This window comes from Haplochromis burtoni, unplaced genomic scaffold (assembly GCF_018398535.1).
Source record: "Haplochromis burtoni strain Fernald_Lab_line unplaced genomic scaffold, NCSU_Asbu1 Contig_42, whole genome shotgun sequence".
Lineage (NCBI taxonomy): Eukaryota > Metazoa > Chordata > Actinopteri > Cichliformes > Cichlidae > Haplochromis > Haplochromis burtoni.
The window spans coordinates 1-26,360 of record NW_024582403.1 but is presented as its reverse complement, the minus strand read 5'-3'; the positions used below and the strand labels follow the sequence as shown (position 1 = coordinate 26,360).

Sequence of the window (26,360 nt, the reverse complement as noted above, 5' to 3'; positions counted from 1 at the left end):
ATTTTCCGGGCGGCAACGGTGTCCTGTCAAGAAATGTCCCCCCAGCTACAGGGAAGTCCAGTGATTGTAGCTTGTTTGTGCGCGCGATGCTACGTCGCATTGTTTAGTTGAAGTTGTTTGGCATCGCTCAATTGAATTTGAGTTACAAATGGATACCAGAGACTCTGAAGATAAGCTCTCTCGACCCATGACTAGATCGACACGACGGATGTCAGGTAAAGGTGAGCACTGTTCGAGTGGTATGTCAATTAACTAGCTTAGCCATCGGAATTAGCTCCCTCATACTCACAAGTTTAAAAGAAAATCAGATTTGGATCGGTGCTTTGGCTAATGTTAGCAGGCTTCACCGGTGTAAATGATCCTCAGATAGGAATCTGTATTAAAATCAACTTAATGTTTCAGTTCCTGGTACGAGTTCAGGCACAACTTTAAAACCAATGAGTTATCTCCTTACATTGAAATGCTTTGCTACATATTAGCCATTATCTATGTGAGGGATTTTTTGTGGTGGTGTGTGTGGGGTTTGGTTTTTAGCGCTGTGTCTCGAAACAGTTTACAGCAGCAGCGAAATTAAAATCACAAACTGACTTTCGCTTTTAGCACTGGCGGTCAGTGACAGGGATCAACGTTTCATTAAGCCGCTAAACACACTGATATATGGGCAAACTGTGAAAAGCAAAGTTGGACTGACTTGATTTTGAGTGCAACTAGTCTGTGGAAATATGAGTTTTCCTTTTAAGAGCATTCTGAAGTCAATGACAGAGTAGTTCAAAAATGAAAATTTACAGGCTTTTACTGTGAAATCCAAAATAAGATGGCATTGACGGGGCGCTACTGGAGTACAGGGGTGTGTCATTTGGATGTAACATTAGAGTGTGTAAACAAGACTAAATGATATTTGTTATTATGTACTTAACATATCTGCAAATTAACTCGAAGCTTTTATTTTGCAATTAGGTTTCGAATGCTTTTATTTTGAAATGAGAGTTAATGTTGAAGCTACATTTACTTGAAGGTGGTTTTTATTTTGAAATCAGGTTTCTGCGTCTCTTGCCATAATACTAGAATACATAGGGAACACAAAGCAAAATGGAGGCTGGCTGGACACCAGTTCTGTTTCAGGGTTTTTTCTTCTTTTGGCTGCTCCTGTCAGCGGTCCCCACAGGGGATCATCTCCGTCTTTTTCACCCTGTCCCTAGCTCTGCATGTCCTCCTTCACATCATCCAGGAATCTCTTCTTTTGTGTTCCTCTTTTCCTCCTGCCTGGCATTTGCATTTTCAACCTCCTTTGCCCAGTATATTCACTATCCTTCCTCTGCACTTGTCCAAACTATCTCAGCCTTGCCTCTCTATTTCTCTAAATAACTTATCCTGAGCTGTCCATGTGATATACTCATTTCTAATCCTGTCTTCCAAAGGGTCGAGTTTTGAGGCAACTCCTAGGCAGCCTATAAAGAGGACCAAAAGAAAAAAAGCACAAGCTGACACTGCTGATGCTCCTACATCAGTTAATGGTACCAAAGATGGGGAGCCTGACTTTGAAGATGGAGGTTAGTTGCTGGAATTAAGTATTAGCCTAATTTTAATGGCTGATTACCCTTAGTTACCCTCACTGTTCAAGGCACTGTTAAAAAACAAACAATCCGTGTCTATTATTTATTACCTAACAGAGTCCCCTAGCAAGAAGAGCCGACTGGATGCTGAAGAAGCAGTGTTTGACGAGAGCGCTGAAAGTAAGATGGATGTTGAGGAATCATCTGGAGACATTCATAAAAATGAAGACCAGGAAATGGATATTGAACGGGATTCCTTTAAAGTCACTGATCTGCCAAACATACACAAAGGTTTGTACTACAACTAGTGAACATTCATTATGAAATAAATCATAGAGATTAGATAATATTCCCTTTTAATTTATTTTTATTTAATGTAAAGAACAAATGGATAATACAGTAACTTAAAACATAGGGAGGCTGTATAAAGTGTAAATAAAACAGGACTGAATTAAGTTATCAAAACACCACATTTAAATGTCCAAAGACTGATTCTGTTCATCAACCTGTTCCAAAATCTTCTACACAGTACATTTGCTAAATGACTGAAACTATGACTATGCAAATGTACTGTTTATAAGGTTGGGGAAACCTGCAGTCAGCTGAGATTGGAGATTCTCCCTCTGAAAACGCTACGTCCAGATGAACAGAATCAGACTTTGGAGATTTACTTAACTGGATGATTGAGAATGCATCACATTTAAATAAAAAAAAGTTAAAATAAAAACAAAGGCAAACATCTTGGACCAATACTTTATTTTCACTATATAAGCCATATAATAATATACAAATACACTTTGTGTTAAGTTACTTTTCTTTTATGACTTTATTAGGATTTTATCTTAAAAATCTTCTGCTTAACACAGATGCTCTCGGAGATAGGAACTTAAATCCCCGTGTAGTGCTTGATGAGCTCTACAGACCCAGTCTTAAGACTGAGGATCCCAACTTGATGAAATCCAAGAAAGGTAGAAAAATGCTCCATCTTCCTTGACATTCAGAGTGTTAAATTATAGTGCAAGTTATTTGACCTAACCTATTTTGTTTAGTTTCAGCAACACCAGCACCTAAAGCACCTGCACCTGCACCCCCCACCAAGCCTGTCGCACAGATCAGCGCGACAGTGAACAGACATCATTCACCGGCTCTCAAGCCGTCCAGCGTGGCAGACTACAAGAGGACGATGATGCTCAAAGCCCAGAGCGCTGGTATTGTGCTGCTCATATTCTGTATAGAAAGGTTGAGCGTCTGCGTGATGATTTGATCTTTGAAAAGATGTTTTCTTTTCTAAATTCAGCCTCATCTTCAGATTTATCCAAAGTTAACCACCTTACCCCAAGTGTGCATCCGAGACGTGTGAATAACGTTCCAAGAAAAGAGACTATTCATTCCAAAGAATCTGGTATTGCTGCTTTATCTCAGTATTCTCTCTCTGCAACACCTGCTATAGTGGTGACATCTGTGCATTAATATAATCATGTTTTCTTTTATTAAAAGACAAACAGAAACCTGTTGCTACCAAGACACGCCCCAGAAATTCCTCTAGAGGTAAGTAAGTCATTTTAATTATTATCTTTAGACCTGATGATGCTTTTTAAACATTATTTATTAACTATGTGTGTTCTTTTGTTTCTGTGTTATTAAAGGGTTCACGTGGTGTTTGTGGGGTTTAGTTCGCCTGGTAGTTCTCCTGTTAGTTCTCCTGGTACTATTTGTGATCGGGACATTGCTGATATACAAGATCGTCCCTTTACTCCAAGACATGACACGTGGTGGAGGGCAGTCATCCAGGGCTGTGAAGCCAGAAAGGTTTGCTGATCAATTGTCTGATCTTCAGACTCAGTTCCCCAGTCAGCGGCCTGAGTTGTGGAAGTTGAGCAAAATCCACCTGGAGAAGCACCTTAAAGCAGCCCATCCCTCTGAGCCAGTCAGTCTGATTTTCACTGCAGGCCAGAAGGCTGAGAGGACACTGCAGTGCCTTGCTCGGGGTCTGGCTGCTTCCTTCTCATCTGCCCTCAATGCCTCTTTCCTTAACATTGATGGAAAAAGCAAAGCAGGCCAGGACAGTGATAAGGTGAAGTTAGACATTGACAGTCAGCTGCAAGCAGCGTTTGAGGGAGAAAAACCTGTGGCCATCATTCATCGTTTGGAAGAGCTGCCTCCAGGCTCCACTCTCATTTTTTATCGCTACTGCGACCACGAGAATGCCGCATATAAGCGGGTTTTCTTGTTGTTTTCTGTGCTGCTGCCTCAAGATGAGATCCCGAAGGAAAAGGGTTTAAAAGAGGTGGAAGAGATGGTGCAAGACTATCTTAAGGAGAGGCTGGTGGACACCAGTGGCAAAACTTATAATATAATGAATAATGATAAGTTTGGTGGTCTGTGGAGTCGCATCTCCCATCTTGTCCTGCCTGTGGTGTCTGAGGTGGAGAAGAAAGGATGCTAAAAAAACCAAGCTGCCTGATTCTTCTTTGCACTGTACAAGGAGCTACGAGAAAGGAGAAACGTAGAAGTATGATGTGTGCTGTGATAATTCACAGCACACATCATTCGATAATTGTGTTATTCTTTCTCTCAGAGATTACATTGTACTTAAATTGAAGTCAAACGCATATGATTTGGTTCGACTGCACAAAAATTTAAACAGTTTTTACTCATGCATGCATGTTAAAAGAGGTTACAGTGTTACACCATCATTCCACTTCACAAGTGTGGCGATAATCTTTTCTCATGTGCATGCAATCTACGAAACACAGACTGACTGAGCTGTTTAATTTTTTTGTTGCCTGTTAAAGCCTGCATCGTTTCTCAGCAGCTTTTAATGACCATCTCATTTTTTTCATCATCCTCAGCTTTTCTTTACTGGAACTAAAAAAAAAAAGAAAAAAAGTTTTGTTTTCAGTGAAAATTCATATTTCATCTTTTATTCTGCTGTCCAAGACAACCAGGTAACTTCATTTAATTCTTTATTTTTTGTGTGAGTGCTGGAAATGCTTGGTTTTGACTTAAGTGTCTGTCTTTTTGAGCAACAGCTTTTTAAGGTGAATATTTTATATTCTTTGCTTTTTTCTAAATATGTATATTTGTGTCATGTTTCCTGGATTGAGGTATTTTTTTAAAGCTGTGTATATGTGTGGATTTGATATTAAATGGTCTTTTGAACATGTTGTCACTTCACATTGTGAGCTACTCGCAATGTGGTTTATATCTGTAAAAAATATTTTGGATAAATACTGATTAGCTCGTCCCAGACTGTGCCTTAAACACATATGAAGAATACACTGTATTTAATTAGAGTAAAAACTTTCTCCAGTCATTTATACTAGCGCACATGACAACATGTGAACTTGTTTGTGCTGTTTCCTGTCATACATCTCATTCCTCTTGTTATTCTGAGCACTCATAAACACCTGAATATTATCAATAAAGATAATTTTGATACATAGAGGAGTGAATTGTCTAATTGTTTATGTTAATAATGAGCTAGGCTACTACTGTTAGCTACAAATATGAAACTGAGGCTACAGTTCTTACAGGCTCAGCAAAACCAGACAACTAGACTGTAAAAATGGTGCCTGGTCTGATGAGTGTATTGTAATGTTGTGACAGTAGGGTCAGAATTTGGTATAGACAACGTGCGAGCATGGATCCATCCTTCTTTCTCTCAACGGTCAAGGTGTTGGTGGCGACATAATTCTTGGCATATTTTAGAGTCTTAACACTTGTTGAGCATTGTTTAAATGCCACAGTCTACCTGAGTGTTGTAACTGATCATGTCCATCTGTTTATGACCACAATGTAGCCATCTGCATTAAAAAACACAACACACCATGTAACAAAGCTCAGTTAACCTCAAACTTGTTTACTGTACTCAGATTGCCTCCACAGTTACCAAATCCTGATCCAGTCCAGGACTTTGAAGGTAAAAATGTTCTAAATGCAAGAATGTGTGGGGGGAAAGTGAACTTTCAGATTTCATCTTCACACACTTGTGTTTTAAATTTACAGTTACAGAAAAAACATCCACAAATGTTTAGATTGATATCTACACAAATATACCGAGAGCTGCAAACTGGTAATTCAAATTAAATATTTGGGGGGATGTGATGAAATGAAATTTAGATTATGATAAATGTGTAGCAACTGCGTGAGGCTATGATGTTAATATGGACCAAAATCACAAAGAATTAAGACAGCAAGGACTCTAATAAAGCATCACTGGGTGTAACCTGTCCTTCTGTTTACTAAAAATTAAAGTCTCCAGCTGTGAAACGAGGACTTGACATCTATTCAGCACATAAGAAGTCAATCATTTACTAAGCAGGAGTTACGACTCACTTCTTAAGAAACCTGACAGTTCAAAAGTCCATTTCAAGATTATGTTTACAGACACCATGTTTTGTATTGATAACATTAAAATTAGGTTTGACACCAAGTATGAATATGTTTTTACATTTATTAAAATGTGTCCAGATGAAGATATACATTGTAGCTGCTAGAAGAGCATTAGTACGGCTCTAAGAACAGGAAGTTACAGCAAGTTTAATCATTTTCTAAGCAGTTGATAAATGCATCTCTGTATCTTGGCCGAGTTTAACTGAGTGAGTCACCAAATGGACCACAGACATAAACAAAGGCTACCTTTTACACAGCAGTGGGTTTATTGTTTTGAACTCAAAGTGAAATACCACAAAAGAAAAGACATTTTACTGCTGAATCATGAGACATCAGTTTGCAGCTCATGCTGTAGTTTCATGGGGACGAAACTTGTGAGTGAGTGCTCCACTTCCACTTCCTCAAGTGGTCTTGATGAAAAGAGCATTTATTTGAAGTTTACACAGCTACATTCTGGCCTGAAAATATCGTAAGAGGTTTTTTTGTGATCCAGACAGAGTAATATTAAAACTAAGTAGCTGCCGCCATTGTTGGAAACTGGAATTGGCTGAGCCGCGCTATGAATTCTGGGATATGGTGGACCACGAAGGATACACCCGACCCCTCCTTCAAACCTGTCAATCATACACAGTACAACATGCAGTGAAACGCTTACTGCTGTGCAATTCTCGACCATTAAAAATACAAGAATGACCTCAAATTAAATATGGAAATTAAAAAGGTTTGCAAATCAGCAGTGTGCAGATTTACAGTGAACAGTAAAAAAATTATTGAAATACATTATTTTGTTATTGAGTCCATGTACAGTGATGTGATATGCAGTGTTGGGAAGGTCACTTTGGCTCTGGATGGTGAGTAGAAGTTCTTGAGCATCTTCAGAGTGTTTGTGTGACAGGTCCTGTGTGATGTCAAGCCCAGGGGCGGAGCGTGGGGGTGGCTTACTGGGCTTAAGCCCGGGTTGTTTTGTCAGAAGCCCGGGGTCTTTTGGAGTGTAATTTTTTCATAGTTAGATGCCTGGCTGACAACTGTATAAAACAAAAAGTACACACAATATTCGAAGCACATAGTGCACACTGTGGGAATTTACGACTGTGCGTGAATCCCCCCTGATATTGGTATGATCCGAGCTCAGGCACTAAGCGACTGAGCGAGGGGGCGGGGCAGCTGCTGCCTGTGAGTGCGCTGTTGGAGAAACGGAGCCAGCCATACTAAGGAGAGCTTAAGTTTGACCAGGTACCAAAGCAAATCATTCGTACTGTACAAATAATGTAAATATGACGGTGCATCACGAAAGATTGATATCAAACTGATCACTTGACCAATATTACGTTACTTGCTCTTCAAGTGAATCAACAAATGGCGAAATGAAAAGCCGAACAAATGCTTTTTTTTAGAGAGTCTTAGCTTACGTGTGTTTATTTCATATTTTCAGTTCTTACCCTCCCCGACTAAATCGGTTTCAGTTATGTACTGAAATATAAGAATGGACATTAGAGGGTTCTTTCAAAGAAAAAACTCAGGTAAATGTTATTTTATATATTATGCTTTGTATGTTGTTCAGTATATTTCTATGCAAAACAAGAGGATTTCAGTACACAGCAGGATATTCACATTTGTAACCAGATATTTACACTTTAGGGAGAAAACATAACTTTTACTGTACAACATCAATTTAGAGTAAACTTTTGTTTTAGATAAATATTGAAATATCTTTTGAATTAGTTAAATGTCAGAATAAAGAGAGAGAGACTGTCTATTTTTATCACTTTCATCAAATTTAGGAGTACATATACACTAAGTTTATTGTTAATTAATAAGAAAACTCCAGACGATTCCATTCTGAGCTGAAGAAGCTTCTGATAGGTTAGTAGAGTCCATGTGAGTAAATTGGTGGCACAGCTGTGGATGCATATAAGGCAAAACACAGAGCCTGTTTCTGTGACATGGGAACAATCAAGAGATGTCAACCAAAACACCAGGAAAAGAACTGTGGAGCTCCATAAGTGTGGCTCAATTTGAATACAATTTGGTGCCATTTGCAATTAAGAAATACAGACAGTTTCTCTCTTTACTCTTAAAGTTAACAAATATGTTTTTTATATTTATCAATCTAAAAAAAATAAACATTTAGTCTGATTTGATGTTACAATTAAAAAAGTGTTTGTGTTTTGATCTGAAGAGTTTGTAAATATCTGGTTAACTGTATTTTGATGATTGTCAGCACAAAGAGCGAGAGAGAGGAACAGAGAGGGAGAGAGAGAGGAGAATGAGGACAGAACAGAGATGAACAAGAGCAGGTGAGACACACATGTTAATCAAATGGTTGTTTCCAAAAGTATCACCGTATCACAGGTCCTCATGTATCTCGTACCTAGTGTTTCTTTTTAGGTTTGCTATTTTTCAAATTCTATATTAAGTTATGCAGGCTTGTTTGCACAACAAGGCTAAATAATTATATAAACTTTTCTCAATCTAAATATTGGACTTTGGTAGAATTAAAAAATAAGTGTAGTGCAGGTCTATGATGATTTTTAGTGCTACTATCATCTAGTTCTGATTCTGGTTCTGTCTTGGTTAAGTCCTCAGTAGTCCTGATTTTGAACTGTTGTAGTCCTGTTTTAATTCTGGATCAGTTCTGGGTCTGGTTGAATTGGGGTTTAGTCCTCGTGTCTTGATGCCCCGACTTTGTTCTGCCTTGCTGCTTAATTAAAAAACTAGTTTAAGGTGTCCTGCACATGTGATATATATTTTTCCCTATATGAAGTCATTCTTTTTTGAACAAAACTCAAAACAGAGCCATTAATCTTTCAGTCATTTCTAACCCCCCCCCAAAAAAAAAAAAATCCCACATGCATACTACCCTTTAGGGCTAAGCCCCGGGTGTTTCAAATGTCTGGCTCCGCCTCTGTGAGCATCTTCATTATTCTCCCAGTAATTAAAGTTAGGATATTTTTTTTTTTATTCCAATCCATTCTTCTTTTGCAGCATTTAAATAACCTTTATCAGATTTGTTACAGACATTTCAAAAAAGTGTTTTGCTTTGCTTTTACAAATGTGGGGATTAAATTGAGTTAAAATGTACAAAACAGTGATGTCATGTTTTGTGACGAGGACCCAGCCACAGAGAGACTTGATGAATTTAAGAATTTCATGATTTAATAAAGAAATTTGCAGACTTGCACAGAGATGGTAAAATTATGATGACTGATAACAGAGACGAGGACAACAGTCGACGAGGACAGGGAGGAACAGGGGTTTAAATGCACCAAGGAGACAGTCAGAGAGAACTCGGGACAACTGGAGACATTTAGGGATGCAGGGACTAACAGAGACGGGGAAGACGTCTCACTGTGACGAGTAAAGATTATCTTGCCTGGCTGGGCAGCTCTCTGGGTGCTCAGCACCCCCAAAGCTCTGATCCTAGAATCGCCCCTGTAGTGTGCTAAAGCAATATGCAGTCCGTGTAGTCTGCCTGGTGTATTGAAAAATTACGAGATACAATAAATAAGACCCTCAAGCATTACTTGCATTAAATGAGGAAGCAGCAGGTAAACAGTGTGATATGATCAGTGTGATGTAACCATACTATATATAAACTATAAGAGAAATCTGATTGTGATTCAAACAAACCACAAAACTATTGTTTCTGACAAGTAAATATACCAACAATGATGGCTATAGAAAAAGAAATGGCTCCAGCGAAGAGGATTACTGACACAATATTAACAACAACATCTCTGAGTCTCCTCTGGAAATGAGAAAAACAGACATGAACTTGCTGCTCGTTTCTCTCGCTCATTCCTAAATGCCCTGTAACAGAAAAATACGAATATTATTATTCCTCATTAGATTTGATGCTGTATCTGATGCAGATTCTTATATTCAGACAGGCACAAGGCATTCACCTCGTTTTTCACTGCTCAAAATGACAATCCAGATTACATTCAGGAAATCCCATACTGTGAAAGCAATCATCACTTTCAGAAGCCAAGAGTCCCTCACATTATTTCCGCACTGATTCTCCATAACACCAAGAAATATGACAGCAACTGGCCCAAAACAAACATGGAAATAATATCAGAGCAATGTAAAGGCAGTGGCAACTACTTCCACAAAAAAGTCCAAACTCTTTTTTGAAGGTGTAAAGTTAATACTCTTAAATTTACAAGTATAAGAATTTTCTTACTTGTAAATATATTATGGATAACAAAACAAACATTGGCAGCGTATTCACAAATCTTCCTTCTTGAAGAGAACGTGAAAAATGAAATAAACATTTTGCACAAATGTCAGTTGATATGTTTACACATGCAAAGTGAAGTTAAACGTACCTTTCAGGACCACTTCTAATCCCCAGAGACAAAATTACTATTCCAGTGAAATTAATCACTATCATCACACACACAAGAGCAAAGAAGATGACCTAAAAAATACATAAACACACACATTAAAAATACATGTGGGAAAAATGAAACAGATGTTGTTATTGAGACGTGTTTTACACCACCAGTTGTTCTCACCTTGGAGGAATCACTGATACTAAACAAGATCAGGGATGAGATTTCAACAGCCACACAGAGGACGTTGCCTGCTACCTTACACACCTACAAAATTTAAATAAAAACAACAGTGCATATAATAAGTTAGACAGCCTTGAAAGCCCTGAAAATCCATATTTTACCCTATGAAAGCAGGGGTAAGTTCCAGCACCCCGTGAACCCCCGGCTTTCAAACTAACTACATACTCAAAGAATTCTTGGAAGCAATACAAAGATGCAGGACAAGAAGAAAATAAAACACTGTGAGCACCAAAGGCCCCCAGCTCTTACCTTATTTATATGATGAAAAACAGCCTCACTGGCCAGTAAGACTTTGCCTATATTGGATATTACCTAACAAGACATGAAGTAGAACACAATTACATTTCTTCTTGTTCTTTTAAGGTGGGGCTGAATAGCATTTAGTGCGTGTCTTGAGTATCGTTAAATATGCTACTTACTTTCATCTCTGCCACCAAAACACAATCAAAACACATCAGTGCAATACCTGCATGCTGAAAGTAAATCAGAAACAGGGAGCAGTGTTGTCAAAAAAAGCTCTTGCAAGGTTAATGAGTCACTTTGTGTACAGTGTCACAAAATCAAATCCACCTGTGGGTTCTTACTTCTTCTATGTTGGTGTTGCCCTTTGTGGTGCTTGGTGTAGTAGTTGTTTCCGGTGTAGTAGCTGTTTCCGGTGTAGTATTGTTTCCGGTGTAGTATGTGTTCGCTGTAGGTAGCTTGTTCGGTGTTGCCCTTTGTGGTGCTTGGTGTAGTAGCTGTTTCGTGTGTAGCTGTTTGTGTAGTAACTGTTTCCGGTGTAGTAGCTGTTTCCGGTGTAGTAGCTGTTTCCGGTGTAGTAGCTGTTTCCGGTGTAGTAGTTGTAGTAGTAGTGCGCTGAGGTAAGATGATATTCACATTTTCCCAGAATTTTGCCCTTTGCTGAAGAAATGTTGCTCTGAAATATGTTAGAAGGGAATGAATGCTGATATAATTCATTTTCTGTTGCACTGTAATATTACAGAAATCTGAAGCAGGTCAGGTTCGATTTTCACCGTGGACGTCAGCCATAGAATATCAGAAATTTTAAAGTCACCTGAACATGATGTCCTGCTCTGCTTCTGTCGCAGTCCAGTTAACTCGGATCAAAGTTCTTCTGTGATTAACTGTGTGACTAACAGCTGAATCCTGAGAAGAGTGGCAAAACATAAGAGAGCTTCAGATTTACAAAAAATGAAAACAATAAATCAAATTCCAACTACTTACTTCCAAAACACCGCATGTCAGGAGTCGAGTCCTATCAGGCTCAAGTAGAACAAATCTTCCAGTAAGACGTGTTTCATCTGCAACCTCTCGAGCCTCTAACATAAACCCTCTAAAATATGTGGATTCCTCGCTCTTGAGCAAAACTTGAAAATTGTTTCAAAAATTCATCCGAGCAAAGATTTGGGAAAAGAGAATGAAGAGAGATTGTAATAACTTGTAAAAAAAAATGTAAATTATAATTACACCAGACATTGCTGTGATAAACAAATTTAACAAAATAAAAACTACAGTGTTCCCTGTACCTGTAACAGGCTCTCCAGGATAGCTGCCGGGCACATATTCAACCATGAAGGGGGGTTTTGTGGTTTGAGGAGCTGCACCATTATGATCGGGTAACATTGAGTCACATGCTTCTGGGAAGTAACCCCCTGAATACCCATGCAGCTTTGAGATGATGTTAAGACTAATCAGAATCCACATCCACATCTGTCAAATAAATACCACAGTGATACCCAGGTCATCCATTGGCACTCTAAATATTTATTTACTTCTGCAAGTATTCATATACTTCCAGCATGTAGACTTCTAGTGGCAGATTACACTGAAAATGTTTGCTTTAAAGATGCTTGAGAGTATAATGTCATTGTCATTCATAGATTTGCGAGTATTGAGCAGCCGACACATTGCTGCACATAAATGTTAGGTTAAAACTTTTTCGCCTTTTAACTACTGTTTGATTACAAATGCAGTTTTGGTGGACAGAGCCAGCATGAGGTGTATGTGGATTTCTCTAGGAAAACTATTAGGGGGGGAAAAGCCGTTTTAGAGAGCTCTCAGTTTTATCCATTAAACTTGAAAAGGATTTCAACATTTCTCTGGCAAATATTAAACACAGACTGACAAAAACAACTGAATAAGAACAGTCTCTTACCTTAAAGTAAATGTTTGCACACCACATCTAATAATGTGAATCAAAAAGCTAAGAGAATCAAAATAAACCGGAACATCTGAGTTGACAAAGAAAAATATCTCCTCTTTGAAAGTCCCTCTAAGAGAAATAGAAGAAACCCTGCAAATGTCTCAGAAGAAATGAGTCCACCCTCCAGTTACAGTTGTTGCAATGTGTGTTAGTGGGCGGTGCTACAGCTGTAATTGAGGAAGCTGGAACATTGTGATAAACAAAACACATTTCCCTTCACTTGTGAAATGAAAGACATATCCTGGATTATTTTCCTAGTCTCTTACTTCCTCTGTGTGTGTCAACATCCATATCACTAGTTCAATTAATCTGGCTCAGTGAGCAGATACACTGTTATGCGTAAGGCTTTGGATTGACGTTATTCAGTCCCATTGTCTTTAGTGGACCCTACTGGTCTAGGGTCCATATATATTGTGCTATTGTACTACAACCAATCAGAAAATTATGAAGGATCTGAGCTATGTAAATGTTGTCATTGTAGATGTGAGTCAGCCAAATTATGATTATCAGTGTGACTCATAGTTAATCATGAACAAAGACAGGACCATACAGGTTTCAATCTGAGGTACATGAAGCTTCTCGATCCACACCTCAGATCAAGCAGCCGTCCCGTTTAAAGTTAATCCACAAGAAGAAAGAAAGAACAAACAAAAAGAAACATCAAAAAATGTTTGGCATGAAATTTCCTTTATAACGACCCAAACATACACCGAAGCATTTTCAGGAATACAGCAGTGCTTTAAATCATAACCCATCTAAAGCAGTGGTCTCCAACCTTTTTTGCGCCACGGACCGGTTTATGCCCGACAATATTTTCACGGACCGGCCTTTAAGGTGTCGCGGATAAATACAACAAAATAAAACTAGTACCGGTACCGAAAAAAGAAGATTTATTCATAACACACATGAAAAGACCCAGGAAAACCGAGTAAACGATAAAAACGATAACAAAATAACGCTGAAAACCGATAAAAACCCTGAAAACCAGACATTTCACACCTGAGCCTCAACTCTCGCGGCCCGGTACCAAACGACTCACGGACCGGTACCGGTCCGAGGCCTGGGGGTTGGGGACCGCTGCTCTAAAGGTATTTTTCAAGATGTGGTAAAACATGAACAAAGGGCAGAAAAACACACAGATTGCATTTTGTTTGTGATGTGGAAGCATAATAGTGGTCAATCAAAAGTGATTATTGTGCAGTCGAATTTCTTTGGAAAGGGTGTGTCGAGATCATAATGAACACTGAGCTGCGACTTGAGATGGTGCCTTCAAATGCTACAACATGCCTCGGTGTTTGGGGGTGACATCCCTTGGCATTTCTGACTGTGGATATGACATCCTCAACATTTTGTGGGTGATGCCTGTGGAGGTCATGCCGCTGCATTTGTAGATGATACCACGGGTGTTTAAATTGGTACCATTACGTTTGGGGATGATCCCATTGCTCTTTAGGGTGATGCCACAACCTGCTGCAGTGTTTCGAGGTGAAGCTATGAGCTGCGATGACACAACATACCATTGTTGTTGATGCTGCGACTTTCCATGTCTGTTTGAGTTGATGTCACCCATACGGAAAAGAAATAGTAAAAACTTATATGTGATTACTCATGAAAGTGGCCACTTTCATGAGTAAATCATATAAGGCTTACATGATTTACTCATGAAAGTGGCCACTTTCGCATTACTTTCATGCATTGTTTTAGTAAGTATCCTAAACATACAAGTTTCATTATATAATTTTTCAAGGGATCTTATATCTGTTTTCACACTTATATGCTTTTCATACAAGTTTCACACAAGACAGATACAAACTTTATAAGATTTATATATATCTTTTCCATATGGGCACAACCTGCAGTTCTCTTACAAACAGAAGTGACCTCGTTTTCTCATATATGCTACAAATACAGAGCTAAATACTGTCACAGAGTGTCACAATCAAACCTCTGCCTGAAAAAGCCATTAATATTTTTTCTCTAAATAATTTAGTTGCAATGAATATTTAATTTTCAAGATAGCCAGATGCAGTGCCATAATTTGTGTTATTCCTGGAAATACTTTTATGCAGTTAAAGTGTCTTTTAAACAGAAATCTAGATCCACTAGAGAACCTTTGTGAAGGTAAAAATGTTGTAAATGTGAGAATGTGTGGAAAAAGTGAACTTTATTTTTAAAATTTCACTTTCAGTTTTCATCTTCACACACTTGTGTTTTAAATTTACAGTTACAGAAAAAACATTCACAAATGTTTAGATTGATATCTAAATATACTGAGAGCTGCAAACTTGTAATTCAAATTTTACTCATTTATTTTTTGGGGGATGTGATGAAATGGGAGATTTAGATCACGACAAATGTGTAGCAACTGCGTGAGGCTATGATGTTAATATGAACCAAAGTCTCTGTTACACGCACCTTGTTCAGTATGTTTCACAAAGAATTAAGACAGCAAGGACTCCAATAAAGCATCCACTGGGTGTAACTTATCTTTACTAAAAATTAAAGTCTCCAGCTGTGAAACGAGGACTTGACATCTATTCAGCACATAAGAAGTCAATCATTTACTAAGCAGGAGTTACGACTCACTTCTTAAGAAACCTGACAGTTCAAAAGTCCATTTCAAGATTATGTTTACAGACACTGTTTTGTATCGATAACATTAAAATTAGGTTTGACACCAAATATGAATATTTCTTTACTTTTATTTAAATGTGTCCAAATGAAGATATACATTGTAGCTGCTAGAAGAGCATTAGTACGGCTCTAAGAACAGGAAGTTACAGCAAGTTTAATCATTTTCTAAGCAGTTGATAAATGCATCTCTGTATCTTGGCAGAGTTTAACTGAGTGAGTCACCAAATGGACCACAGACATAAACAAAGGTTTCAGTTTGCAGCACATGCTGTAGTTTCATGTGGATGAAACTTGTGAGTGAGCGCTCCACTTCCTGTTTACACCATTTATTAATACTTGAGTTATAAGTGTTTGTCTAACCACACTGTGACTTTCAGGACATAGAGATGGGCTGGCTGTTATAGCTAGAAACTCCTTAAACATGTCATCTAGTGAAGACCCCTTCTTTTAACTAATTTGATATTCAGATGAAGAAGACTAATAGCACTAACCTCTTCTATCTGATATTAATCTATAGACCACTTGGATTAGCTAGGATTTTCTTTGTGGAGTTTGGGGACTTTTTATTGTCCACCATCAAGCTGGAAAGAATCCTGCTGCTAGGGGATTTTAATTTCCACGTCAATGACAGTTTATGATAGAATAAATATTATTAAATTTAATTTAGTGACAGAATCAGATTCACAGAATCATCTGATTCTGTCACCGGCTCTGGATATCAGACCAGTCTGTCGTGAGGACATTTTTATAAGCGATCATAAACGTCTTTTGTTTGATGTCTACTTTATCTGTGATCTGAAGAGAAAGAAGGAAAATAAAAATATGTTTCTATTTCCTGTGTGCCCTTTGTTCATGTGAAGCATTTACGACTAATTACTGACTCTGTGGTGGAAGAATTTGGAATTATTTGATAATAATCTACCTGAAACTGATGATATGGAACAGCATGTGGCCTCCTTCAGTTCACAATGTCTAAAAATTCTTGAAATCAGGAAAGGTGGCACTGTTAAATCCCCACCCTGGTTCACAGAAGCTATCCGCAGCTTTAGGTTAATTTGCTGTAAAACTGAGCACCAGTGGAAAGCCACAAAACTTGAGGTTTATAAGCTCCACTTGAAAGAACTATTATCTACCTTTAACGACATAGTGAAAGATGCAAGAGCCACTTATTTCTCTAAACAACCTGCAGTAGGAAAAAGAAACCCTAAGGTTCTCTTCGATACAGTGAAAAACATCATCTCGTCTCCAACTTGCAATGACTTTTTAAGCTTTTTTCAAGATAAGATCAGTAGCCTGACAGGACATTTTACTCCCTTAGATAGCCCCTTCAACTGTGATCTCCCAAACCCCATAATTATGGAATCTTTTCACCCAGTTTCTTTAAAGCATCTATTGAGTACTTACTCAAATGAAACTTTCAACGAGTCTGAAGAAGATGCTCAAACATTTTTCTAATTTTTAACCTTAGAGAGCTTTGTATCACATCTTGTGAGCATCTTAACAACGGAAAATGATGAAAACCAAAAATCCCACTGTTGACATTTAATCCTGATATTATATACTTTTCTTTTTCATTTTAGTTGTTAAGGGTTCGTGTTTTCCTTATAATCACTCCCAAGTAGTTCATCAGTCTGTGGTTGTGGTTTCCACATCAATGGAAAATTGTCTTCTGTTCACCAAGCCATAGACAAATCAGTCAAATCATATCAACCCAGATTCATACATATACACATTCAAAACAACAACAATAAAACCCATCACAGCATCTCATTATTCAGTATGTGGGGAAATGAAAGCTAAGTTAGGACTAAATAAACATGAAACCGATACTGATCTGGTGATCATATTTTTAAAACTATATTAAAGCATTCCAGGGTCTCGACTATAACCTTTAAGGCTACTGTGAATATTTGAAATGGACTTTGACTGTACTGTTAGACTTTAGTGCAACCACTGCTTGAATTGTAAATGATGAGTCAGTCTTCCTCAAATCAGGCAAAAATTCCTTTTAGATCAAAGTTCTGTGAGAAGGTTCTCATTGTCCTTCATGATCACCATCCCAGTTCTGTAGGCCCTTCAGAGTTTGTCCCTCTTTGTGATAGCATAACAAGATGTTGGTAATTTCCCCATTAAAACAGTTATTTTAGCGACACCCATGCACACAAAATTTCCTATTATTTTGACTTACTATCTAATATTTAATATATAACAAGTTGTAACAAATCTCCTGTCAGAGCTCCAACAGTATATTCAAACTTCATGTGTCCCTTGAGTGCAACAAAGCTTTCCTGTTTTCTATATTATCCTTTTTTACATTTCTGTATGTTTATCATGTTCTTTCACTTTGGCATTATTAATAATTAATTATACTTTACATGCAAGACATGCTTCTGGCAAAATAATTACTTTAAAAAAAATCATGTAAGCTAGCCTCAAGGGTTACCATTTTATTTTAAAATGTCTTGTTTCTGCTCAACTTCCACCAGGTGTCACCTTTGAACACGACAAATGAGCTCTGCAGCAACAACAACATTGCAGGTGTTGTGCGTGTCATTTTAACAATAAAAGTGAATATTTTTTTCAGCAAAATAGGTTATTTTATTGTGTTGCAGAGAAAACATTAGTGTTTTTAGTGGGAGAAATGTTTTGTTACTCATTCAAGAGACTTATTCAGTCTCAGCAGACTGCAGGTTTCCCCAACTTTATAAGCTTCAACTGTGGCTTCTTCCCAGAGTCTGAGACATGCGTGGGATTAGGTTAATTGATGATACTTATTTAAGGATGAATAGTTATCTGTTTCTATATTTTTATCTAATTTTTTTTTTTATCTTTGATGCTTATATATCTCATTATTTTATATTCCATAATTGCCACATCTTTTTTAATCACACATTAATATTGTATCTTTTATTACACAAATATGTATTATACTTTATTCTTTCATGAGTTACTTACAAGTTTCTCTTTGTTCACAGCCATTGACATGTCGAAGAGGTTAACACGTGAGGAGCGGATCGAAATTGTGTTGATATCTGGTGAACGCAGTAACCGGGTCATTGCAGCAGATTTCAATGCAAGACACCCTACGAGACCACCCATCTCCCATGCTACAGTTAGCAAACTGCTTGCTAAGTTTGTGAAACTGGTTCAGTGTTGGATTTGCCAAAATGTGGACGCAAGAAAACTGTCACTAATGAAGAAACATCAGTGGCTGTCCTAGCTTCATTCAGCAAGAGCCCACAGCGTAGCACTCGCCGCATGTCACTGGAGAGTGGCATTAGTCGAACATCCCTTCGCGCGGATATTAGCTACTCACAAATGGCACCCTTACAAACTCCAGCTGCTGCAGCATCTCAACGAGGATGACCCAGATTTTGCAGAATGGGCAAAACAAAAATTGGAACAGGACCCTCAGTTCACGCAGAAGATTTTGTTCAGTGATGAGGCAAACTTTTATGTGAATGGTGAAGTTAACAAACAAAACCACCGCTATTGGTCTGACACTAACCCACATTGGATGGATCCCTCCAAGACTGTTGGAACAACAAAAGTGATGGTTTGGTGTGGTATATGGGGCACAACGATAGTGGGTCCATTCTTCATCAATGGAAACCTCAAGGCCACTGGATATTTGAAATTGCTACATGATGATGTGTTTCCCTCTTTATGCACTGAAGCTGGCACGTTCCCTGAGTTTTTCCAGCAAGATGGTGCACCACCACATTATGGGTGCCAGGTCCGAGCATTCCTAGATGAACAGTTTCCTGGAAAGTGGATTGGTCGTCGTGGGCCAGTTGAATGGCCCCCAAGGTCTCCCGATCTGACCCCCTTAGACTTTTATCTTTGGGGTCATCTGAAGGCAATTGTCTATGGTGTGAAGATACGAGATGTGCAGCACCTGAAACTACGGATACTGGATGCCTGTGCTGGCATTTCTCCTGCGGTGTTGCTATCAGTGTGTGAAGAGTGGGAGAAGAGGGTTGCATTGACAATCCAACACAATGGGCAGCACATTGAACACATTTTATAAGTGGTCAGAAACTTGTAAATAACTCATGAAAGAATAAAGTTACGTTGAAACCAAGCACACCATTGTTTTTCTTGTGACATTACCAATAAGTTTGATGTGTCACATGGCCCTCTTCCTATTGAAAAAACAAAAGTTGTATCCAAGATGGCCGACTTCTAAATGGCCACCATGGTCACCACCCATCTTGAGGAGTTTGCCCCCTCACATATACTAATGTGCCACAAACAGGACTTTAATATCACCAACCATTCCCATGTTATTACGGTGTATCCATATAAATGACCCACCCTGTAGAATAGTCTTGAAACAAAATGCCACACCCATACAACACAAGCCCCCGCCTTAGGAATGTTTGGGGGATGCTTCCTGCGCTGCGCTGTAGATGGCACAGCAAGGTACAGGATATTTAAGGTGTTTGGTAAAGGCCAGCCAAGAGGAAAACATCTCCATAGAAACTGCAAAAGTAGGGAGGAGTCGTTTTTGTTCTGATTACAGGGAGATGTCCGCTCCAGGAGATTTAAGATGACCCAAGGGCCGGACCCAGCTCCAAATAAGGGGAGAAGCCAAGTCTGAACCATGACTTTTAACCATTCATATTACTATTCTGTTTCTGTGTCTCATAATAAAAGTGTTTACTGCTTGGGTACGGTGCTCTTTTTCCTTTTGGCATGCTGAACAAAGGAGGAGACACGGTGCTGTTATTAGCTTGAACCTTTATATTAATACATTTTGAAAATGTAAACTTTGGGTTTACTCATTTTCTCTCATAAGAAAAATGAACCCAATTCAGGGCTCCAGGATGGATGGATGGAATCTTGATATTTGTTTAATTATATTATTTGCTTTATTATTAGGTTATAGCATCACCACAAAACTACAACAGCTGCTGGGGCAGCACAGGCGTAATGTTACAATACAACCATCTGTCTCACCTTCCATTCTCAAACCGTGGATCGTTCACTTGTTAGTTAAGTGAGCTAAACATTACACTATGGACCCACTCACCAGATGTCTTGAGGTGATGATTATATCCGCCCCTTTGTATTTCTTCATATTCATTTTCAAATTAAAAGTCCTTTACTGTTTTAGTGAACAAAAGCTCTTGGTTTTGTAACAGTAGATCTGTTTTGTGTATTTGTCAAATCCTTTTTACTGATAAAACGAAACAGTACATATAAATATCTAACTACTTGCTAGTTGCCATGTTATGCCATGTATGTATGTGGGTGTGTGTGTGGCGGGGGAAACCAACAAGCTCCAACTTCATCAAGTGAGTGGATATAGTCATATACATGTGCTTCAGAGACATACCTAATCATTCTTCGCATTACACCTCAGCTCACCAGGTTAAATTGGTGTCTAAGTCTAAACAGGAAAAGAAATAGTTTTTGAATCATTTCTGATTTCTAAGAGAAGTCCAATGATCAGGCTCAGATTTGGGTTTAAAAAGTTTGTTATTTACAGTTTTCAGTTTTAAACAAGTTTTTTTGCTACAGATTTCTAAAATATTTGTGTTTTCTTGTTTTTATGACTGGTAGTCTAATGCATTAGTTAAACACGCCACTAAACTCTCTGTTTTTTGTGTGTATCAATGAATATTTCTGGAAAGTTAGATATCATTTGAGGGAAATCTGTGTAATTTTATTTATTATTCTAAAGTCATAGATATAATTGACTGACCTACACAGGATTTCAGGACTAACTCTAACCCTCGGCTTCATCACACTCATTTTAATTTACCTTTTGACATTTTGATGAGCTGCCTCAGCGATGTACAGTTGTAATGAAATTATGTCTGTAAAAACAAACAAAAGAACAAACTAAGGTATATGTAAACATTTGATGGTTACATTCACGTGTTCCTACATTTCTAGAGTCTGAACCGACACACGTATTGTCTGTCTCACACAAAAATATGTAGAATCACTTTATTTCTTCCATGTGTCACCAATAGGTTGGATGCCAGTTTATTTTCAGGGACAAGAAGTAAATGTGCTGAATGCTTTACCTCTCTATGGTGAAAATGAAAAGTATTTTTCGGATATCAAAAAATGTTCTGTGTGATGATGTGGCAAATGTATTTATTTTTTCTGTGGAGGAAAATACAGTAAAATAACTGTAGTGCTACAACAACAACAGTCTTTTTAAGACTCTTTTTTTCACACTCTTTTGAACAGGAAGTCTGCAAAACCTGAGATGCATCACCTTTCAAAGGTTAACTGTATACCACAGACTTCCTGGACCTGAGAAAGGAATGCGTACTTGACTCCACAAAGTGCTGAGATCACTTCCACTTCAGTGCTATTATATTGACTTTTCCTAGACTCTGAGATTCAGCTCATCAAGCTAAAGGATATTTTGGCCATCGTCTTACAATTTTGTAATACTGAGAAAATACAGATATTTGTGGATAGTGGTTTAGCAGATATAATAACAGAATATATTATGTATATATATATGATAAAAAAAAATATATGATTAAAATAAAGAATTATATTGGTTAAACATGAAATAACGTAAACTGTTTCATGGTAAATTAGTATGAGATCACAAATTATAACAATACCAAATGAAAAGCTAATGTTGACTCAACCTCACTTTGTGTCATGGTCCTGAGTCTGTTGAATCAGTGTTTTTGTTTGGATTAAGAGTGTCTTATGTTATGGATAAATTCTTATTCGGAATTGCTATTACTTAGCTTCTGGTTTCTGTGCTCCCTCTGTTTAGTGTCTGTGTCTCTGTGCCTGCACTGGTCCCATGTCTCCTGTCTAAGTTATCCCTGTCCTTGTGTTCCCTGTGTACTGTGTCAGTATCGGGTCTCTGAGTCTGTAAGTTCTGTTGGTGTGCTTCCTGTTTTACTTTGAAGGTACGTGTCTGTATTCTGTGTTGCTTCCCTTGTCTCATCCTGAGCAATTAGTCCCAGCTGTGTTTCCTTTCTGTGTCCTGTTTGATCACCCCACTGTGTATTTTAGTCCTGTCATGGCCTGAGATTCAGTTTCAAAGCTGCTACTACATCCCCTGAGTTTTTGCAGCCTCAATAAAGCTGCCTTCTTTAGTTCACTCCTTCATTGTCCATGAGTCCAGCATTTGGGTCCAATCTCCTGCCTGTCACACAGCGATTCATGACCCTTTCTGTCCAATTGTTGTGTGCTTTTCATGGTATGCCAGCAGATTATTGTTTTTCACTTTATATAATGTCTATTCAAACGGTTTTTGTTTTTTGTTTTTTACAGAAAAGATGTTTCTACATGACCATCGGTCATATAAAAAGTTTCTGGGCAACTGCACCTCATTGTCTTAACTGGGGAGATATGAGTCGGAAATTTCACTAAGAAACAAAACACAAGGATACAAAATGCAATAACTAAGTTTACTAATAAACCCCACATCATAAAAACAACATAGGGTCAAATAATTACTTCACACTGTGTGACACACGCACACACACACGATAAAAGCCTTGAAATTGATTGCCGGGTGCAACATATGACACATGGAGCAGTTCCTATTTTTTTTTGTAATTAGATAAATTTGATATGAGATATGCAATTTTACTAAAGGCACAGGGCAATTAACATATGCAAGAAAACCAACTGAGTAGCTAGTACATTGTTCTACGTGATATGAGGTTTTCCATTCTAACCTGCAATAACTTTAAATGACTCCTAAACTTCACATCAACAAATGCATAACAGATGGGATTCAGGCAACAGTGGGAGAAAGCAATCAGCCTGCAAGCGTAGAATGCATAGTCAAGCTCGGTGCTTGCTTCACATTCAACTAATGACGGGACCACATGAGCAGGCAAGACCCTCAAAAAGATTACAACATTGTACGCCACCCAGGCACTGAAGAATAGAGCAACTCTGCAGAAGACTAATTTGACTGCTTTGTTGCTCGTGTGAGATCTTGTTCTTGTGATTCTCACAATTATTATGAAGCAAAAAGTCATGACTGCAAAAGCAACTAGGAAGAAACCATTCTGTTGGATGACACCAACGGTTTCCCACAGTGGATCAATATATTCACAGCCCTGTGAGTAATTATTTTTGTGGTAAACCTTGGTGATCGAGCTGAAGAGGAGGGAGGGCATGGCTGCTCCAGTGCTGATTATCCAAATCAGGACAGACAGAAACACCCCGATGGAGTGTTTCGGTGTGCTGAGATCAGACAGAGGATGGACCACAGCCAGGTATCTGTAGATGGTCATGATGGTCAGGAAGAGAATGCTGCTGTAAAACCCAGTGAAGAAGATAAAAGTCACAACTTTGCAGAGAATTTCAGAAAACACCCATCCCTGGACGTGGTAAATGGCCCAGAAAGGAAGACCGACGGTGAAGACGAGGTCAGAGACGGCCAAGTTGAGGATGAAAATGTTGGTCAGAGATTTAAGATTTTCATACAAAGCCAGGATTATGAGGACAAGAATGTTTCCGACCAGGCTCAGTATGATCACAACAGAGAAAATCGGAATGGCAAAGGATCCAAATATCACCACTCCACTCTTATCACAGATTTCATCCTCGTAGTAATCGTCATAGCTGAAGTTACCATAGGTGAAATTGGCTGGATTTGCCATTTCTGTCACACAGGAATCTAGAAGACAAGGGTATGACTTTAATGACACGTTGCAATGGATTTCTCTTTATAAATACAAAAGAGTATTGTAAAGACAATAAATCAATAACGTACCTCTTGCTTGATGAAATGCCAATTAACGTCTGTTGGTTGAAACGCCTTCTGCGGTTATTTTATTATGTATTTATTTATTTTTTGCAGTAGTACGTTGGGATGAGACACTCGATGCTGACGTTTCTGCAGTGTGTCGAGCTACTTAAGCGCCGATGTTTCTAAACACTACTTCCAAGTGTGAGTCAAACACCCGCATCACGTGACCGTGTGGCGACGTGGTGCTAAACGCAGATTTTGGTGCGTTTAGCCACACATTCAGCAGATGACTTACCTTGACATGAATGACTGAATTCACGTTTTAATACCATCTCAACTGTTTGCACACGCGCATGCATAAGGGTAAATAACTGTGTCGTTATCATTTTTGCCGTGTTGTGAAAACTAGTGTGGACTTTCCGCCCACTTAATTACACAAATTAGTACAAATGAGAAAAAGAAGCGAACTGCTGGGTGAGCGGAACGAACTCAGATCAGCGGAGAGAGCGAGAGCGGCACATTCATTAAGTTACTGTAATAGAAACCTGCTGTGCTATCAAAGAGCAAAATAAAGCAGGAAATCATTTTCAGCTCTTTATCCCATCTATTCTCTTTTTCTCGACTTTCAACAGAAAATATAAAATATTTTGCTGCATTAAGCGACTTCATCTTGAGCCAGAAACTGTTGGAAAAAAGTGTGAAAGCCTAAAGACAATACAAGAAAAGACACATTAACCTTCACATACACCTCCTTTTTTAATTCTCACTGACACATGTGTTGTAAATGTCTCACAAACAAAGGTAGGTGAAATCAAAACCTGAAACTCAGACTGAGTCAGACGTCATCCCGTCACAAGGTAGGCCTACAGCATCCGCGGCACCAGAAATGACAAATAAGGTGAGGGGAGGCTTCTTTATCCTCCGATGAGCCACTTCTGCACCATTCAGATTTAAAAAGGAATTGACCAGTGTGAAATGGACTGTTGTAATTGGTCAGAATAAGCATACCATAACATAACAGTTATTTAGAAGGAAAGCAAATGTAGTCTTGTCTATTTAAATATTTATCTTTGAAGAAACTGTGACCAAACCAATAAAACCAAAAAAATAAAACAACAGGGCAGCTTCTAGTTTTATTTAACAGTGTGAGGAACAAACCTAACGAAACTACCAGAAAGCTTCAGTTAACCATTTCTTTGAGGATTGCAAAGTTCGGGAGTTAACAGCTGAAATACTGTTTTTTTTTTTCTATCACAAAACATATAGCAGTGTTTGTGCAACTGAATTACTAAGCGACTGAAACAGCCTCTAATAGCGGGAGAAAATAGTATTTCTGATGCACATTTTCATTACAGTCACAGTTCGTTTTCTTTAACAGTCTCATTGTTTGGTGCTTCTCCAAAACATCTGTCAATCATCCTCTCTGTATGCTGCACTGGATACAGCAGAGATGACAATAAAGTTTACTTTGACTTAACTTGTGTGTGTCATTGTTTCACACAGCAAAACTGGCCAGTAGGTGTCACTGTGGAAATTGATTTCAGATATTTGGGAAACCTGGATACACCTTCAGCTTTAAATGTTTCGTTGTTTCACAAAGTCTCTCTTTGCCCATCACTGCTAGTTTGATTCTCATGGCCACATCAGCTTTTCCTCCAATCCAAAACGACGATAAAATCAAATTTTCTGGTCTGAAAAATTAGGCATATACGGTGGTGCTGCTTTGTCTTCCCATATGGAGTTTTTGGTTGTTATTTTTTGGTAAAAATAATACTTTAAAATAATAGTTATGTAGGGGAGAGCAGTGTGTCGTGATTTATGAAATTAATCATCCTCAATTTGCAAACACTGAACACATTTTAATGACCACCAAATGACTTTTATTTTTTTTAGCAATAATTAGTTAATACAACTAGTTTTTGTGTATTTTGAAACTGTTTTGTTATATTGCAAATAAGCCTGTTTCTAATGCAGTTTGGATCAACATTTGCCATTTAAATGTGGTACAGGCTATAAATAAAAACAACAAAAAGGTTTTGACATTTTTCACAATGCATGTTTGAGGTATGCTTTATTATTTTCAAATAAATTATTTTACTTCACACATACTTCAAATGCAAGTTGCTATGTACAATGAGATGGGAGGCCATTTCCATCTTCTTTTAATATAAGAATTTTTTACTAAAGGCACATGTTGGGAAAAAACAAAAAACCAATACATGCAAGAAAACAAATGAGCAGGCAACACGCTGCTCATTTGGTCATTAAAATGTGTTCAATGCAGAGAGAACTATTAA

At 38.2% G+C, this 26,360-nt stretch overlaps 3 protein-coding genes across 4 annotated transcripts; 1 reads left to right on the top strand and 2 right to left on the bottom strand.

Annotated features, from left to right (window-relative positions):
* The first annotated feature begins 1 nt into the window (after position 1).
* LOC102300779 (torsin-1A-interacting protein 1) lies at positions 2–4,996 on the top strand. 2 transcript variants are annotated; one of them, XM_005920881.2, is made up of 8 exons: positions 2–221; positions 1,419–1,550; positions 1,671–1,844; positions 2,420–2,521; positions 2,603–2,761; positions 2,851–2,955; positions 3,051–3,101; positions 3,200–4,996. In XM_005920881.2, exons 1-8 carry the CDS (start codon positions 149–151, stop codon positions 3,997–3,999), a joined length of 1,596 nt encoding a protein of 531 aa, XP_005920943.1. In that variant the 5' UTR covers positions 2–148; the 3' UTR covers positions 4,000–4,996. The 2 variants fall into 2 exon arrangements, with proteins under 2 accessions (XP_005920943.1, XP_005920944.1); XM_005920882.3 differs by having other exon boundaries at positions 23–215.
* A 4,109-nt stretch (positions 4,997–9,105) lies between these two features.
* Positions 9,106–12,860, bottom strand: LOC106633160. Its single transcript, XM_042220050.1, has 13 exons — positions 12,684–12,860; positions 12,055–12,238; positions 11,753–11,895; positions 11,583–11,674; positions 11,297–11,444; positions 11,113–11,265; positions 10,948–11,001; positions 10,778–10,840; positions 10,469–10,552; positions 10,280–10,371; positions 10,135–10,193; positions 9,854–9,997; positions 9,106–9,758 (listed from the first exon to the last, which is right to left on the bottom strand). The coding sequence occupies exons 1-13, from the start codon at positions 12,708–12,710 to the stop codon at positions 9,586–9,588; spliced, it is 1,416 nt and encodes a 471-aa protein (XP_042075984.1). The 5' UTR covers positions 12,711–12,860; the 3' UTR covers positions 9,106–9,585.
* Positions 12,861–20,914: 8,054 nt separating this feature from the next.
* Positions 20,915–24,915, bottom strand: LOC102301596 (chemokine XC receptor 1). Its single transcript, XM_005920883.3, has 2 exons — positions 24,088–24,915; positions 20,915–23,991 (listed from the first exon to the last, which is right to left on the bottom strand). Exon 2 carries the CDS (start codon positions 23,972–23,974, stop codon positions 22,997–22,999), a length of 978 nt encoding a protein of 325 aa, XP_005920945.1. The 5' UTR covers positions 23,975–23,991; positions 24,088–24,915; the 3' UTR covers positions 20,915–22,996.
* Positions 24,916–26,360: the final 1,445 nt, after the last annotated feature.

Coding starts and splice junctions, on each gene's coding strand:
- LOC102300779 (XM_005920881.2), top strand. CDS start 149: ATGGATACCAGAGACTCTGAAGATAAGCTCTCTCGACCCATGACTAGA. Junction 2,956..3,050: donor TATTCATTCCAAAGAATCTG/GTATTGCTGCTT, acceptor TTTTATTAAAAG/ACAAACAGAAACCTGTTGCT. Junction 3,102..3,199: donor CCCCAGAAATTCCTCTAGAG/GTAAGTAAGTCA, acceptor GTGTTATTAAAG/GGTTCACGTGGTGTTTGTGG.
- LOC106633160 (XM_042220050.1), bottom strand. CDS start 12,710: ATGTGGTGTGCAAACATTTACTTTAAG. Junction 11,896..12,054: donor TCCTGGAGAGCCTGTTACAG/GTACAGGGAACA, acceptor ACAATTTTCAAG/TTTTGCTCAAGAGCGAGGAA. Junction 11,002..11,112: donor GCAACACCAACATAGAAGAA/GTAAGAACCCAC, acceptor ATTTACTTTCAG/CATGCAGGTATTGCACTGAT.
- LOC102301596 (XM_005920883.3), bottom strand. CDS start 23,974: ATGGCAAATCCAGCCAATTTCACCTATGGTAACTTCAGCTATGACGAT.